At 40.2% G+C, this 18,856-nt stretch overlaps 1 protein-coding gene across 1 annotated transcript in view; it reads right to left on the bottom strand.

The window, feature by feature from the left end:
• Positions 1–18,856, bottom strand: part of LOC126267430 (uncharacterized) — a 212,682-nt gene that overhangs the window by 41,232 nt on the left and 152,594 nt on the right. The window contains exon 2 of the mRNA XM_049972683.1: positions 4,660–4,845. Within this exon, the coding sequence (XP_049828640.1) occupies positions 4,660–4,845 (186 nt within the window). The remainder of the gene's footprint in view (positions 1–4,659; positions 4,846–18,856) is intronic.

Raw genomic sequence — 18,856 nt, forward strand, 5'->3', positions numbered from 1 at the left:
GTCCCATAGATTCCAGATTAAGGAAATTTATGGTTCAGTTTTCTTCAGTTTCACTCATGAATCAGATTTTGTTATGGAGGCTGTTTAATTTGTTGTGCATAATACACGTTTCCTTAGAGAATAATCAACATATCTCCTTAGCCAGCAAATTTTTTCTAATTGGTTGTACAAATTCTTTAAAAATTGTTGTTCTAAGCTGGTACCGAAGATCTCAGCTACATTCCCTGCTAAATAACTGCCTATGGTTAGCTCATCCTCCTGGGTATAAATTTCATGTTGAAAAGTAAAATAGTTGTTATCTGCAACTAACTATGAGCTCTGTGATTTCAGTTATTTTTTGCTATTGATAGTTTTCTATGATTAATCGTTTTCTCCATATTAGGTCAATAGCTCCTCTTATGGGTACATTAGTGTACATGATTGACATATAAAAAGAAACTAATTTACCATTACCAGGGATTACAATGTCTTTCATTTCATGTGCTACCTCACGTGAATTCTGGACTGAGGAACATTCCTCATATGCATTGAATTCTTTTGGTAACCTACAAGTCTTTTGCTTATTTTATAAGCTGGGCTGTCTATACAGTTGACAGCCGGCTGGAGTGGCCGAGTGGTTCTCGGCGCTACCGTCTGTAACCGCTCGACCGCTGTGATCGCAGGTTCGAATCCTGCCTCGGGCATGGATGTGTGTGATGTCCTTAGGTTAGTTAGGTTTCAGTGGTTATAAGTTCTAGGGGACTGATGACCTCAGAAGCTAAGTCCCATCGTGCTCATAGCCTTTTGAACCATTTGATTATACAGTTAACAGTTGGTCTAAAGGGAATATTTAGATTTTGTATCTTAGGCTTAGCTCTACTTTTTGGTGCACTTGAATTTGCATTACTACATTCCGTGACCTCCTTATCTGTAAAGATGAACTTACAGTCTTTGAGTTTCTTTTTTAACAAATCGTCAAAATTGATAGTGAGGTCAGAGTTTAATTTATAATTTTATTTTTTCTCAATGAAATCTTGCATCTTAGCCACATAGTCGACCTGTTTCATAAAAAAGTAGTATTGCCTTTAACATTTTAATACTAATTGCCTGATTTATTTTCATTTTCTCATTAATTTTTTGACAGTTTTATAGTATGTATTAATTTTATTACTGCATCCACTTGTTTTGCTTCTATCTAATTCTTGCTATTTTACTTGTTACTTCATTTTGTTCTTCAGTCGGCAGCTTCGCCATATCCAAAGAACCTCTCATACAAGTAATTAGGTTCTTAACTGTACTTCCTTGCAACTTTTCTGATATGTTAAATTTCAAATCCTTATTTTAAATTTCAGTCTTTTTTTCAACAAAATTAATTTTATTAATTATATAATTCACCAAATCATCGGCTAAAGTCAGTACATGATCATATTGTAAAGGTGAAATTGCTGTTGCTAATCTCAGATTAGTTAGATATAGTTCGACACTAAGCTTATTTTATGTCTATAAGTCTCACTGATTTGTTCTTACTACCACACTTGTTCACATACCTGTATTGCCCATTTCACTGATCTGGAGGTGGATACATGAATGTATTTGGGTACCTCTTTAATTGCCCTAAACTTTTTATTCTATTTTATACACTCTATTATTTTGGTAAGTTTTTCATTCGTTGAAAATGAAGCAAATCTATTTATATCTGGCGAGACAAACAATTGATAATTTTTATTTTGGCTGGTGGCACAGACATGGTCAATATTTTGAATGATGCTGCTATCATTTGAATGGAAAAAAATCTATTTTATTGCTATGCAGGCCTGATTTCGGCCTTAGGCCAATTTCAAGTACAAAGAATAGAAGCTGTAAATCACAATAGCAAGCATCAGGGAGACCAAGAAAAATAATCTAGGAAAACCATGATTATTTACCTTATTTATATGCGTCAAAAGGCCTCAGATTGGTCTGATAGGCACGTCCATACAGAAATTCATATCGGTTATGTAGCGCAGATCGGTGATTATTAAAAATGAGATATGGGGAATGCCTAAATAAGTTGCAGACTTTCATATCTGAACCCTACAGCGCAGCTGTTATATGAAAATGCTAATCAATAAAAGGTATGCGCCACACTATTGTGTCGGAACAACAACTGGAATGGTCATAGATGTAACAATCTTCTAAAGATCACCTGAGAGACATCACATTTCACTCAAAGTCATCCGTGTTGTTTTAGGGAACAAGATATCTGAAATGTTTATTTTACGTGATAATTATATTATCTTTGAATACATGGATACATAACAGTGTTTGCAGTGATTGACATGGTGGTCCACTACTGATGTTCACATGTAAAGATCCTGAAGTGACTATTTGTAATATATTTGTGACAAACCATGTGATGTAGTTAATTATCAAAAACATGCAGCTCTGTATAGACGAGTATTAGTATGTATCGTTATGAGCTGCAACAGCAGCATGCAAATGTTCACAATAGTCCCTTACACTAGCACGATCAACCAAGAAATCCACGTTGCAATGCTGACTAAATGGTGAAGAGGGGAAATGACTGTGGATGCAACTGTGGCTTCAACAGAACATGAGACACTATTCAGTCTGAATCGGGCTGCGGGGACTGAGGGGGGAGTTGGTGCCAAATATGGGTGGGCCAAAATTCATAAGGTTATTGGACTCGGATACATACAATCTGAAAAATACAATAGAAACTGTAACGTGCATTGTAAAACTGCTTGAGCATGTGCTTCGTTAACGTGCATATCACAATTTGCACGAGTGTTAAGAAAATGGTTAAATTCAATAAGAAAATAAATGTGCTATATAACGAATTTTCACACATATCAAACAGTAGTTATTAGATAATTAACAGTATCTATAAGTTCAGTGGTTAAATCGTTAAGTTAGTCTTTAAACTAGTAATATACGAGACAAGTTGTACGATAGCGTAATATTAAACATTTTCCATTTATTTTGTATTGTGTCTATAAAATCAAAGTTTATGTGTACATAATTATTTAAAGATTTGTGACTTGGGGAGGGGGGAAGAGGGTGGATTGGAAAATATAGAGGTTGTAGGTGGGAAATAAGATAGAGTGGGGACACAGATATGTAGGGAAAGGTAAATGAATATTTATAAAATATTTGAATTATGGAAAGTTGTAGTTGAAAATTACAAATTATTTGGGAATAAAGAAGACGACTCATTGAAACGAAGAAGCACTGTGTCGTCATTAGCTGCACAAGAAAACGGTAAGGAGCTCGGCTAACTTTCCTAATGAACTTCCTTTTTTAGCTATAGGGAAAACATAGACGCAAGCATATGCCAGCTCTGGCAGTCAACTGAGAACAATGCACGTACCATCGGCCGATGTGTATTTGGTGTTTCAGTAACACAAGGATCATTTGTATAGGACTCACAGGAAAGGGCCTGAGCTCGCGTCGACTAACACAAACCTCTGTCTCATTATTCCTGGTATCTCGTTGAATGGAGTAGAATATTGTTCGGTGTTGAGTTTTGCTTCAGACTGAGCATCAATGATCAGAAAAGATGTGCCAGGAGACGTGGTAGGATACTGTAGTCCGCCATACGGCCCGACAACCTAGAGTGATGGTCTGGGATGACGTTTCATTTCATTGCAGGACCCCGTTGGTGGTCATTCACGACACCCTAGAGAACGGCCTTACGTCAACGATATTCTACGCCCCGTTTCGTTGCCCTTCATGGTAAGTGATCCTGGGCGTATGTTTCGGCACGGTAATGCCCGCACGCACACGGCGAGAGACCCCGTTACTTGTCTTCGCGATTGTCAAGTCGTACTTCAGCTAGCAAGTTCTCTGGATCTCTCCCCACTTGAGAAAGTTTGTGCCAATATAAGCAGGGCCCCCCAACAAGCTCGGGATTTTGACGAGCTAACACGTCAATTGGAATCAATTTGGTATGATATCCCTCAGAAGAACATCCAACAACTCTGTCAGTCAATGCAAAGCCTAATAACTTCTTTAATGAGAGCCGGAAGTGGAGCAAAGCTTCCTTGACATTCAGTTTGCGAAGCTTTTTTCCTGGATAAATCATCCAGATTTTATTTCGATATCTACATTTCTTTGTATGTACATCACCTCTACCGATTTCCGAAGAATTCATTTTTGGCGCATCTTTTTCTTTCAGTTTATTTTCTGAAAGTATTTGTATGGAGTGTATCCTTATACCGACATGAAACGTGACCGACAATTGTTTCAGACGCGAAGGAAATAGTAGCTTTAGAATAAGGCACTACAAAAGACTGCTGCAAATTAATTCGGTAGGTCAAGTAGCAAATGATAACGTTGAGTACTGAACTGTGGAAAAAATTAATTTACGGCACAACTTTAGTTAAAGAAGGGATCGGTTGACAGAACATGAGGTGAACCATCAAGGACTTTGTAGTGGAGGGAAGTTTGTGTGTGCGTGGGAAATGGGGGTTGGTGGGAGGTAAAAATTGTAGAGGGAGGCCAAGGGATACAGTTTCAAATGGATGTAGGTTGAAGTAGCGTGGAGAACTGTATATAGCCAACCTTCAGACCAAAGACAGTATTATGATTGCAGCCATGTCACCTTTCCCTGTACAACAGATCAAATCTAGAAACATGGGAGAGAGGACGTGGGCAGCAGAGAATATCGTGTTCACTGACCGGAGGTGCGTCACAGAAGTCTTCGGCGTCTGCGGGCGGCAGCTGCGTGCACCTGAGCGGTGGTGGCGGGGGCGGTGGGGGCAGCCGGAATTGCGGGGGCGGCGGCCCGGCACCCAGGCAGTCGCAGTCGGGCAGCGCGCCGCCGTCCGGGGGGCTGCCCGCCTTCCGTGGCTCGTCCGGCGCTACCTGCAAAGAGGCGGTCACCCTACCTAAGTCTTCACTAGTACTCCTCCTGTGTTACACGGCGGCGTCCACACAGATCAGTTTGCAGCTTACTTCTGGATGAACTTGCTACTATACTGCTACTAGAACACGTGGATCAAAATTGTGAAATATACCTTGTCAGTACCTACCATCCGCCGCGTAGAGAGTGAGCGACATACAACCGAACCCATAATCAAACCGCTACTCGACACCATTAAATGAAAGACTCTCACACAACTAGCGCTGCTAGCGGATTTATGTGCTACTACGGGTCGTTACTGCCTTTCGTATGGTGGTTGTGTGTCAGTGTGCTTGAGTGGCAGCCAGTGACCATGTGCTAACGTGCTTCAGAATACTGTAAATACCGCACACAAATGATGCCATTTCTCTTCGAATTACAACCTAAAATCACGCAAAAAGTATGCAATTTCTTTTTGAAAGCTGGCTGGTACGCAAATAAAATGGACGAAACGATGTTCTGTAGTTTTTGAAAGAGTAAACCGCCGTTTGATTGTGTGTAACTATATAGAATGCTGAAGATTAGATGAGTAGATCACGTAACTAATGAGGGGGTATAGAATGGAATTGGGGAGGAGTTTGTGGCACAACTTGACAAGAAGAAGGGACCGGTTGGTAGGACATGTTCTGAGGCATCAAGGTATCACAAATTTAGCATTGGAGGGCAGCGTGGAGAGTAAAAATAGTAGAGGGAGATCAAGAGATGAATACACTAAGCAGATTCAGAAGGATGTAGGTTGCAGTAAGTACTGGGAGATCGAAAAGCTTGCACAGGATAGAGTAGCATGGAGAGCTGCATCAAACCAGTCTCAGGACTGAAGACCACAACAACAACAAGTACTATATTTATCCTCTTTACTTGATAATGGCATAAAAGACGAAATGTAGATATTACAGAAGATAAATATAGTGATTCACATTCAAATAGCGGTTTACTCATCTAAAAAGTATTGCATGACTGTCGCGCAGCACCATCGAAAAACATGTTTTGTAGTGCTCACCCAACGATTACCAGAAACCAGTGTCGAGTACTGAAATGATGGTCAGTCGCGCTACGATCATTTCAGAACAGGAAATCAATTGTCTGCCTTTGACAGTGCAAGCCCTTACGTGATATCATCCCTTTCGGCATTATGAGTGCTAGATTGGTCACTGGAACGCGTCAATATTTTTCTCTGAAAGTGCTTGTAAAGTGTTTTGCGTGGATACTGTGTATAGGATGTATGCGGCGCAGCTGATGTACCGGTGTCATGGCTCAGCGGTCAAGGTCACCGACTGGCAAGTCGTCAGCGGATTCGATTCATAATGCTATCATCGCATGTTTTTTTTCCATTTAATTTAAATTCTCAGAATGTTAAACGATCAATTATAAAATTTAAATATATTTAAACAGTTCGGTTTATATACACAAAATTAAGATGTTCAGTTTAGTTACAATTACTGACCTTGTAAGTAAAAAAGGCTATAGATGTGGTAAAAAAAAGCGAATACACGAGAAATTTTAGTATGAAGGTGTATGAAAAGATTTGGAATTGCAGGTGTGATGTTTGCAAACCCCCTTTTTTTGCTTTTAATGTTTGTTATTCTGGAACAGTGATGGGTGTGGTACACGGGCAGTGACAGATCTAGGACATAATAATGCATTAACAGAAAAAAATATCGGAAATAATAAATATTGAATCAATTTACTTCACCTTAGTGGATTAGGTAAAACTAATATCGAAACAATAATAAATCGCGCCTGTCATGATGAAATAGTGAAACACAATCTGTTTAGTTTTGTAATATTGTGGCGGATCGGTAAAATTTTTTACCACCCACCACTGGTAATATGCCTTATGCTATCCAGGAGAGGATAGCTATACTTGAGATTTAAATACTTACTCAGTTGTCTGAAGATGCGTGCCAAGTGCTCGTTGAAAATTTTCCGAATGACAGTATCCTAGCAAAGAACAGCATGCACAGTTTAGTTAGAGAATGACGTGCAACATGTTCGGATTCAAATATATAATCCAAACAATTTAATGTTAAATACACGATGTGTGGTATAATTCTTTATGAGTTAAAACTGGAAGGCTGAAACCATAACGCGTTACAGCGGGTGCAACCACGGAGGAGACAGACAAACCGAAACGAATTGGTTATTGCCAGTGGCTTCTAGAAAACAATGTAGATGGACAGGCAGATCCAGTGTCGCATTTCATGTCAAACGAGGCATGGTTTCACTCATCTGGCCATGTTAATTCGTAGAAAACCAGGTACTGGATGGCGGAGAACCCTGAATAGAATTTTTAACTGCTGTCTGATTTGCTGTTTTCCTGTAATCTTGTAATGGGATCAATAATTTTTGGTCGGACTCTCAGTATGCAACAATACCCCACGGTTTTCTAAAAATTCCATGCGGAGTTAAGTGATAACGCAAAAGAATTTAGCCTTTCCAGAAAGACGAAGCAACGTGCCACACATAAAAGTTTCACTGCATCGGGTTCGTGGAGGTCCTACAAATGAACGAATTGTCAGCTATCAATTGGCTGTGGCCTAGAAGCTCCCCAGAGTTGACTACATGTGATATTTTTCCTTTGGAGCTATTTGAAGGAGACATTTTATGTTTTTAATACTCATAAATTTAAGGTTAACATTCGACGAGAAATCAACGCAATTGATAACATGTTGCGCCAGACAACCATCAGTATGATAAAGTGAGCACAAAATTACATTTATGCACAACATACTTATCTTTTGTAATAGTAATGTTAATAAATGCAACGTTTGAATTATGTATTATTCGTAAAATTTGATTCGAACATAATATATCTATCCTGTAGTTACAGGTTTAATTTTGTGTGTTTCGGACTTATTAGAATTAAATCAGTTGTGTCATAAATTATATAAGCAACACAGCAATAGCAATTATTAATGTACACTGTCAGCCGCTGAAAATGAAGCGGCATGCAACAAAAGTTACCTTGGCATAAATTTACGGTCTACTGCATGTTTGGAAGCGCAAACAATTAGCATTTCAGCGCATTCGCACAGCGTAGGTGCAAGTGGCGTCATCTACACTCGTACCGTAAGGAAAGATTACGTAGCGTTTTCTCGTTTAGAATTCGTATTGTGATAACGACTATTACCGGTAAGATCGCATTCCCCCACCAGTAAGAAGGAGAACGTGTCGTAAGCTATCATTCGTGCTGCAGCTTGTGTCCAAGATATTGTTCCTCGCGTTGTGTCGATCCCACGACTGTCATACGAATATGAAATCAGTTGGTTCAAGGACAGCTGAGTCAATGATATGAAGGATGTTAACGACCCCGCGTGGTAACTACCAGAGAGGTGAGGCGTATTCTTTGCAGCCACGTGACATACTTTCAGTCATGAAATTGACTTGTCTGTGGTTAGGGCAAGTAGCCAAGAAGGACGTCAGTAAGCTGCGACTGACCCCTCCGCGCCAGCAGAGAGCTGAGCCGACAGTGGTGCTCTCAACAATACGTCGTCTGGCCCTACGAACACCGTTTCTAAGTGCAGTATCACGGTAGCTGTAGGCTTGAATGGAGACTTCGAATAAAATGAACGTTTCCAGATTGAATTCATCATCGTCGTATGGGCGCGGCATTCGGCGCGGTATATATAGGTATATACCGTGATCACCTTTGGTTCAGATAACCAGCAATTCATACATTAACATTTCTGATGTGTTTAGGCCGGTAGCCTTGACCTACTTTCTATGTCTCTGTGACGTTACGCAGTACGTTACTGCAAGCCCCTATGTCGTCTGTGGTTTCCTTACATCACATTCTTGCATACAGCTTCGCTCTGGCCAGAACGTTCTCCGAAGTTCTCACCTGTTGATGACGCTGGGACATGAGTGGTCGAAAGACTGGTGCGCAATCACTAGCAGACCACTACTACTGATCATCCTATGCCTAGAGCCGCACCAGCGCGTTATAGCGGTATCGGCCGTTATCCGGTCGGCCACACTTTCAAATACGCGTGTCCCCAGTTACGCTTCCGTTACGTTTCTATGGAATTACTGCATGCCAATGCAACCATTCTCATTAAAATATTGATTGTTCGCTTACTCACTAACCAGTAACTGTCGCACATTCATAATGGTGTTTCAGTAATGGGTCTCTTACCATTTCTGTTTGTTAGGAGAACTCACAGTCTTAAAACGAGCAACCAGAAGCGGGAACAGTTTGCAAGAGACCACGCTAATGATGAGTCAGATTAGTGGAATAATGTTTTAGTTGCTGATGACAGCTATTTCAATGTTTTATTAACAGGTGGAAGAAATATGGGTTGGTAGAAGCTGGAGACTTAACATTTAAAACGTACTTTATATGAAAGCAGAGTGAATGTTTTACTATTGGGCTGTATTTGTCTATCTGGTGTGAGAAAAATTATTTTCATCGGCGGCAAGTCAACGTTCAGAAGCAAATTTTTCATAAGAGAGTATAAAATTAGTAAGTCGTTCGATATTCGAATTTTTCCAAGACAGTTACTTGAAGAGCAGATCATACTTTGTTTAAGAATGGCTTATTTAGAGCGGTCCCGAAATTATACATACTTCAATATAGTCGCCATACCAGAAACCAGAAGGGAATTACGAAACAAATTAGAAAAAAAAAAGGTCAGGAGGACTTAAATGAACTAGATTGAAGATCTTAAAAATACGCGACGGAAGAGTGGGAACTAACTACGTCTACATCTACATCCATACTCCGCAAGCCACCTGGCGGTATGTGGTGGAGGGTACCTCGAGTACCTCTATCGGTTCTCCCTTCTATTCCAGTCTCGTACTGCTCGTGGAAAGAAGGATTGTAGGTATGCCTCTGTGTGGGCTCTAATCTCTCTGATTTTATCCTCATGATCTCTTCGCGAGATATACGTAGAAGGTAGCAATATACCGCTTGACTCCTCGGTGAAGGTATGTTCTTGAAACTTCAACAAAAGCCCGTACCGAGCTACTGAGCGTCTCTCCTGCAGAGTCTTCCACTGGAGTTTATCTATCGTCTCCGTAACGCTATCGCGATTACTAAATGATCCTGTAACGAAGCGCGCTGTTCTCCGTTGGATCTTCTCTATCTCTTCTATCAACCCTATCTGGTACGGATCATACACTGCTGAGCAGTATTGAAGCAGCGGGCGAACAAGCGTACTGTAACCTACTTCCTTTGTTCCCGGATTGCATTTCCTTAGGATTCTTCGAATGAATCTCAGTCTGGCATCTGCTTTACCGACGATCAGCTTTATATGATCATTCCAGTTTAAATCACTCCTAATTCGCACTCCCAGGTAATTTTAGGAATTAACTGCTTCCAGTTGCTGACCTGCTATATTGTAGCTAAATGATAAGGGATCTTTCTTTCTATGTATTCGCAGCACATTACACTTGTCTACATTGAGATTCAATTTCCATTCCCTGCACCATGCGTCAATTCGCTACAGATCCTCCTGCATTTCAGTACAAATTTCCATTGTTACAATCTCTTGATATACCACAGCATCATCCGCAAAAAGCCTCAGTAAATTTCCGAAGTCATCCACAAGGTCATTTATGTATATTGTGAATAGCAACGGTCCCACGACACTCCCTTGCGGCACACCTGAAATCACTCTTACTTCGGAAGACTCCTCTCCATTGAGAATGACATGTTGCGTTGTGTTATCTAGGAACTCTTCAATCCAATCACACATTTGGTCTGATAGTCCATATGATCTTACTTTGTTCATTAAACGACTGTGGGGAACTGTATCGAACGCTTTGAAGAAGTCAAGAAACACGGCATCTACCTGGGAACCCGTGTCTATGGCCCTCTCAGTCTCGTGGACGAATAGGGCGAGCTGGGTTTCACACAATCGTCTTTTTCGAAACCCATGCTGATTCCTACAGAGTAGATATCTAGTCTCCAGAAAAGTCATTATACTCGAACATGATACGTGTTCCAAAATTCTACAACTGATAGACGTCAGAGATATAGGTGTATAGTCCTGCACATCTGTTCGACGTCCCATCTTGAAAACGGGGATGACCTGTGCCGTTTTCCAATCCTCTGGAACGCCTCGCTCTTCTAGAGACCTACGGTACACCGCTGCAAGAAGGGGGCAAGTTGCTTCGCGTACTCTGTGTAAAATCGAACTGATATCCCATCAGGTCCAGCGGCCTTTCCTCTTTTGAGTGATTTTAATTGTTTCTCTATCCCTCTGTCGTCTATTTCGATATCTATCATTTTGTCATCTGTGCGACAACCTAGAGAAGCAACTACAGTGCAGTCTTCCTGTGTGAAACAGCTTTGGAAAAAGACATTTAGTATTTCGGCATTTAGTCTGTCATCCTCTATTTCAGCACCATTTCGGTTACAGAGCATCTCGACATTTTGTTTTGATCCACCTACCGCTTTGACATGAGACCAAAATTTCTTAGCATTTTCTGCCAAGTCAGTACATAGAACTTTACTTTCGAATTCATTGAACGTCTCTCGCATAGCCCTCCTCACACTACATTTCGCTTCGCGTAATTTTTGTTTGTCTGCAAGGCTTTGGCTGTTTATGTTTGCTGTGAAGTTCCCTTTGCTTCCGCAGCAGTTTTCTGACTCGGTTGTTGTACCACGGTGGCTCTTTTCCATCTCTTACGATCTTGCTTGGCACATACTCATCTAACGCATATTGTACGATAGTTTTGAACTTTGTCCACTGATCCTCAACACTATCTGTACTTGAGACAAAACTTTTGTGTTGTGCCATCAGAGACAAGACTTTTGTGTTGTGCTATCAAGTACTCTGAAATCTGGTTTTTGTCACTTTTGCTAAACTGAACCTGAGTACGCTGCAAAAGTCGTTGAAACATGGAAGAGTATATAAATGCATTTAGAGAATATAAGATACATCCGACAAAGTATTTAGCTCCATACTATTCCTTCATTCAAGGGAAGTTACGTTGTGACCAAATGTTAAAGGCTCTATAATGTTACACTGCAAAGTAATGCTTTAAAAATATTTTTTCATTATGTTACTTACGAAATTATTTGCCACAGTTTAAATTTATTAAGAGAATGTATTTTTCATTTATTGTAATTTCTTTTGTTTTTTAAACATGTATGTGACAACAGAACACATATATTGGCAGTACCGAAGTGGCCGAAATTAAATGACAGTTAGTGTACACGTTATCTAGCTGCAGGGATATAAAAGTTTGCAAATCTAGAAAATTTAAAATTCCCGCTGAAGCTATTCGTAAATGCAAATGGGCTTCAAATTCTCGCTGCCCTTATCCTAAAACAGATATGTTTCTATTATCCTACGTCACTTTATGGGAACCGTGGATATGTTATTCAACAACGAAGCAAGTAATTTCCGCAAAGATTGGATGGAAACCGTTCAATTTTGACTTGCAAGATACGGAAATTTTTGTGTATTAAATTTTCTCACTCTGTGTCAAAAGTACATTTTTTTTCAGCCGACTGCATTGTCACACTCAGTACTGAAATATGTCGTGAAATTTAACAGCGAGCAGGCAACAGAAAACTGTGTGTCATCTGTCTGATACAGAAGCACATATCAATCAGATATTTAAAACATGCTGGTGATGTCCAACGCGAGTGAATTTTGTCCTTTAATATGTCAACAGATGTACTCGTTCTGGTACTCTTGTAACCAACCGCACTTTCGTCACACTCAATGTATAAAAATGAACACGGCTGTATAAAGTAAGGCTGATAACGTCTCAGTTTTTGCCTTCTGTAATTTTTGTTTTCAAACATAAAAACTTTAGTTGGGAAATTTGAATGTTTTAGACGAGTTAGATGGCCAGTCTTTATTGGCTGTATATTGTGTTTCCACGTCGGATCTGAAGTAAAAATATTCCGCCGTTCAGTTGAAGAAGTCGTAGTACGTTTTTGCTTTGTGTAGATTCGAAAGGCTGAAGCGCAAACATATGTATGTTAAACGCAAAGAGACTATGTTAAATAACTCCTACACTATCTACAGCCTTTCAAAATATTTCATAGGCACCTCTGACGTTTTAAGTCATTTCTTTATAAGTCCATCGTTGGAATTTGTGGCTTTAGTCATTTTGAATTGGAACAATTCAAAACTCGCGAAAAACTAAAAAAAAAAAGTAATACAGTTCGAAATTTACGATGTGTCTCATTTGTTAATGACTTTGTACGACTGCAATTGTGATTATATGCAGGGTGGTCAGAAAAGAATGTAACGGTGTTGGAGGTTAGGTTGTGGTGATAAATAATTCTTAAGAAGGAGGTCCGATACGTTGCTCCGTTTCCGAGTTAATTAGCATTGAAGTTAGCCAATCAGGCTGTTGAAATTCCAGATTCAAGCGGCCCACCAGATATAATTATTTGTGTCAGTTGTTCTCACAGCATAGATGATAGCGTGCGAGGAAGCTCAGCCTTTGGCTCGCGTTCGATCCGACCGCAACGGCCTGATTGGCTAACTTCAAGTCTGATTAATGCGAGAGAACGCAAAGTATCGCTTTTTTTCTTAACAACTATTTCTCAACAGAGCCTACTCTGCAACACCCTTACATACTTTTCACACTGTTTCTGAGAGCTCTGTACTTGAATAATTTCAGTAGTCAAAGGCGATAATGATTCTCAATTTATATAACGTGACCCTAGAAAAATTAATCTGTTTCTTAGCTGTTATGACCTTAGACCGTACCACGCGCCCTACAGTAATCTGGGATGCCTTGTAACGTGCTGTTCAGAAGAGATCTCCGGCCCCTCGTACTCTTATGAATTTATGGACAGCCCTGCAGGATTCATGGTGTCAATTCCCTCCAGCAGTACTTCAGACATTAGTCGGATCCATGCCACGTCGCGCTGCGGCACTTCTGCGTGCTCGAGGCGGCCCTACACGATATTATGCAGGCGTACCAGTTTCAGTATATATGTAGTGAATGCTAAGCAACTCTTGAGGTGGTGTAAAGAGTGACGTCACTGCACAGTGGATGACTGGACACGAGTGATTTGTAGCGATGAATCGTGCTATGCCCTGTGACAATCCGATGGAAGCACTGAGGTTTGTCTAATGTCTGGAGAACGTTACCAGCTGTCGTGTGTAATGACAACAGTTAAGTACGGAGGAGGTGGTGTTTTGGTACGATGTGGTTAGGATGTGGTCCCCTTACCGTGCTTAAGAAAAATCGAATGTAGAACATGAACACAACATTTTATGCTGCGCATGTTAGAGGAACAACTCGGAGATGATGATTGTGTCAACATGACATTGTACGTGTCCGCAAGGCACCATCTGTAAATCAATGTTTTATTCAATGTTTTGTGGATAGTAATATTTCTGAAATTTGTCCTGCCCAGAATCATGAATCCTCAACAGATCATCTTCGGGATGGCTCAGCACGTCGTCTTCGGTCCAACATCGTTACTTTGGCTGTTGAGGAACAATAAACTGCCATTCCTCTACAGACGTTAAGACAGCTCAGTGAATGTGGCCCCAAAAGAATTCAAGCCATTCTGGGGGCGAAGAGGATGACACTCCCCCTACTGATGTCCAATACTAGGTGTCCACAGACACCTTTTGATCAGACAATGCACGTAGACTAAATGAATGAATAACACAGTATATAATCAACATAAAAGCAGGCAGCATTAAAGTTTCAAATACTCTTTAAATAGCCTAGACCAGCTGTGAAAGACTTTCAAATTAAACTGATGCTTGTAATAACCAGGTATAAAATGTACGCACAATCAGAATGAATTAAGCCTAACGGCACCTATTACGTCGAATAAGTGTGGGGTGATCGCGGCATCGCCATGTTCTTGCAATCTCTGTCTTCTCAACTGTCAGTTCTTGTGCCTATGATCATCACGGAGAAGAGGGACTGGGAGTTTCACTTCGTGGATAGAACCTGGGAAACTGCTACCAAAGAAGGCATGCTTTTCTGTATTTGGAGGCATTTGCTGCGGACGGGACACCAACTTGGCATAAGGTATTTTCCTCTATGTAAGCTTCTCTTAAATGGATCAGATATTGCGTGTGTGAGATGTAAAATTGTGAAAAATGTAAGAATATAATAACATGATTCCTAAAACAACTTGGCTAGAACTGATTCCTGGTGAATACATTAATAGTGGGTTCGAATTCGACACCAATAACGCTCACTGCTCAAGTGTGAAAGTTTGAGCATTAAATGAATCTAGAAGGTAGTTTCGAGTCGCAATAAATTGAAATTACTTCTTGGACGACCTGCGGAGATGCTACGGAAATATACAATCCCAACTGAGTTCCATGGTGTAGAACCGAAGGGGAGAGCCTGGGTTCAACTCAATATACTATGTGGAAAGGACCCTTGAATTAATTCATACGTAGCTTTTCTGGCTCGTTTAACACTTTTCCTAAGTTTGTATATGGAATGTACGGCCTACATAGCACAGAATTGTGTGTAATAACGAACAAAACGAGGGAAGAATTCAAAAAGGATAACAAGAAAGATTATAAGAATACGAAAACTTCATGAACGTATACGGAGCGTAAATACAATTAAACATAAGTAGATGCGGCTAAATATTGAACTCATTCTCTGAAGTACATCGTAGTGCCAGTAATTCAATGCTTTTTACTGCCTTGTGGTAGCTGCGTAGATAAATAATCACAATTTTTTGTTTTTCGTAATTTTTTTCATTATTTATCTAGAATATTGTAAACTATGTACTTTCCGACCAAATAGTTTGACAGCTAATCTCGTCATCATCGTAGCTGGATTGACGGGATGATCCCCTTCATTCCTCTGTTCCTTTTGTAATTGTTTGTTGGAAATCGCCCCTTCAGTGATGAGCTCAGATTGGGGTTGGATGGGAAAGGAAATGGGCATTGTCTTACTCAAATAAACCATCACAGTTGTTTGAGCAAGAAATTTTTGTTAATGATGGGCAGTACCATGCATACAAACACAACGTTTTACAGATAGGCAGCTATGCCTGTAATCATGCTCTTATTCGTGAATAAATCATCGCACAATCGTTTCGTTTTCTGATATGCATGGTTCAATATTTACCAACTTAACAGCATTATTTCAGTTTCTTTTGTATGACTGTAAACTGGGTCATGACAGATCGGTTTTCAGAAAACCTTTTGATTTAAGCGAGCCAGAAGCAAATATTTCATCAGCCTACTACACTTATACTATTTTTAGGATTGGTAACGCGTTACTATGAGCGTGAAGTGCTTAAAGTCAACAAAATATAATCTTTAAAAAGAAAAATAATCATTTAGTTGACCACGGATCGTAATCCCGATTTAATAACAGCCACTTGGTGTTCATGATCTAAGTTTTATTTACAAACAAAGAATTGTTCGTTCGATACTAAATAGGTCTTAATCCCATCACGTTCTTCAAAAACATTCTATCAAGTAGCTGCTATTACTGCCACGTTTGACTAAAATAATTTTACCCGCAGTTTTGGTATCGTAGATACTTCGAGGCACACTTCAGATGAATGAGACCAGGGAAATACCCATTAAAATGATGAATGCACGTATCAGTGACATTTCTTGTTAACACCCGGTACATTTTACACATCTTTGTCTGTATTTATGCAACTGATTTTCCAGTATTTCGCACGATTTACCTACGAATAACGTTTTAAAATGGGACGAAATGCAAACGGTGACGTAATAATGCATTAATGTCTCTTATCAGACGAGCTATGCAGAACAATTCAAGATATGCTTGCTTCTGCATAACGGAAAACGGCTGAAGCAGTGCAGCAGGAAACTGAAATAAGTCCCTCAACCGTTAGCAAATCTTGCACTTATGTCCCATGCAAGAAGCAGCGCCAATTTCAGCAGACCATGTCTTCAGAGGATTCATTCGCCGACAGCCGAATCAGTTCCTATTAGAGGGAACGTTTATCCAGTACGTCCCCAGAGATTGGATTGCCTGCTGCCGCCATCAGAGAAGATAAAGCGTCGACCGAGATGCATTGCGTGAGGTCTTCCCTTCTCTAAAGGAAAAAGTTCTGTCTACTCTTACGTACTATATGTCCCCTTTGTAAAGCACTGCTGCAGACCGTGAAAGGAATGAAGATCGATGCGATATATAAATACACTTAGTAGTTTCAAAGTAGTTTCGTAAAATGAGTGGTTATCAAAGTACTATTATGAACATCGGAACATGCTTTTATTGGCCACTTCCTGCACTTATTACTATCACTACAAGGTCAACATTTCCACCATATCACATAATAAAGCTATTTGGAGTCGAATAATATCAAAATTGTTTACTATCTCGAAAAACCTTTTCGCCGCATGACAAAGAAGAACATAAATACGAGAGCTTGCTGAAAAGTAATGCCTCTGAATTTTTTGTGGGAGAACTCTTAAGGCTTTTTAAAATAAAACAGACTTTATTAGTATTCGACATCTTTATTATTTATATCTAAGTATTTATTTCTCACATACTCACCATGGCGAAGGACACATTTCTCCCAACGACAGACCAGTTCGTTGAGGATGACTAAGAGATTAGTGTTTAGCTTTTCGTAAACAACGAGTTCATTAGAGACGGAGCAAAACCTCAAATTAGGGAAGCATGGGAACGGAAAGCGGCCCTGCCCTTTCAGAGGAACCATCCAGGCATTTGCCTGAAGCGATTTAGAGAAATCACGGAAAACCTAAATCAGGAAGCCCGGACACAGGTTTTGACAGTCGTCCTCCCGAATGCGAGCCCAGTGTGTTAACCACTGTGCCATGTCACTCGGTTTCAGTTCGTTGATACCGTCACTGTAGAATGTTTGTTGGCGAAGCCAAAACCTCACTTCTGCTTGCAACGCTTCATCACTATCAAAGTGAATTTCTCGAAGATGTTCTTTAAGTTTCGGATACAGACGAAAATCGGATGGGGACAAGTCCGGACTGTGTGGAGGATGATTGATGACAGAGGAGCCGAGGCCTTAGATTTTTGCTGCTGTCGCAGCGCTCGTATGTTATGCTGAAGGAGAGGGTGCTCCATGTGTTGACGAACTTTTTGAATTCGAGATTCGATTACAACACGCTGCTTCTCGCTCTCCGATATAGTTGTGATACACATCGCCATGTTACACGCCAAAACTGGGGGATCTCTATCTTGAGAGGGCTGCAATATGCACCAGCGAAGCAGGAAAGTTCATTGAGTAAAATGCATGATATGTAATACCTTAAGCAATAATGAGAACAGAATAATTAATAGTAATGTTATTTTGATCGGAAACGGAGTATCTGTCAACTACGATGCTTAAAAAGGTAAAATAAAAAAGTTAATAAATAGAGGTGAATTGAATGCTTTGGCGGACGAATTCTCGATTCACTAATTATTAGTCTGATCACTTTACTTGTTGCCTGTTCGTATGTACCACATGTTGGTGCAAAAATTCCACATGTGCCGCTAGAAGGCACCGTATAATATATAAATTGTTTTGATCTATTATAGTTATGTTCTTGTAATTCGCGTTAACCAAGCATATAACACCAGTAACTCACTATATACTCTTGTTGCTTAACACCTGCTTCTGCCTATCGCTTCAATTTGATTTCGAATGCAGAGGACAGTACTGTAGCGATTTAGGAAGTAAAAAACCATTCAGAAACAGAAACGCTTTTGATTCTTAGTTACATATCCAGTAAAGGCTGCTTCCTCCTTTACCGATATCCCAAACAACAGGTTAAAAATTTCACTAATTTGTTGGGATGTGTAGAAACAAAATATCTTTTCATGTCTCCTTCCAAACAACAACTTGAAGTAGGACTGAGTGCGGATTAAGCAGTAAGGATGTCTTGGTTCTAGGCGCTACACTCTGGAACCGCGCGACCGCTACGGTCGCAGGTTCGAATCCTGCCTCGGGCAGGGATGTGTGTGATGTACTTAGGTTGGTTAGGTTTAAGTAGTTTTGAGTTCTGGGGGACTGATGACCTCAGAAGTGAAGTCCCATAGTGCTCAGAGCCATTTTTTTGTTTTGGATCA

This window comes from Schistocerca gregaria, chromosome 4, assembly GCF_023897955.1.
Source record: "Schistocerca gregaria isolate iqSchGreg1 chromosome 4, iqSchGreg1.2, whole genome shotgun sequence".
In the NCBI taxonomy this organism is placed as follows: domain Eukaryota; kingdom Metazoa; phylum Arthropoda; class Insecta; order Orthoptera; family Acrididae; genus Schistocerca; species Schistocerca gregaria.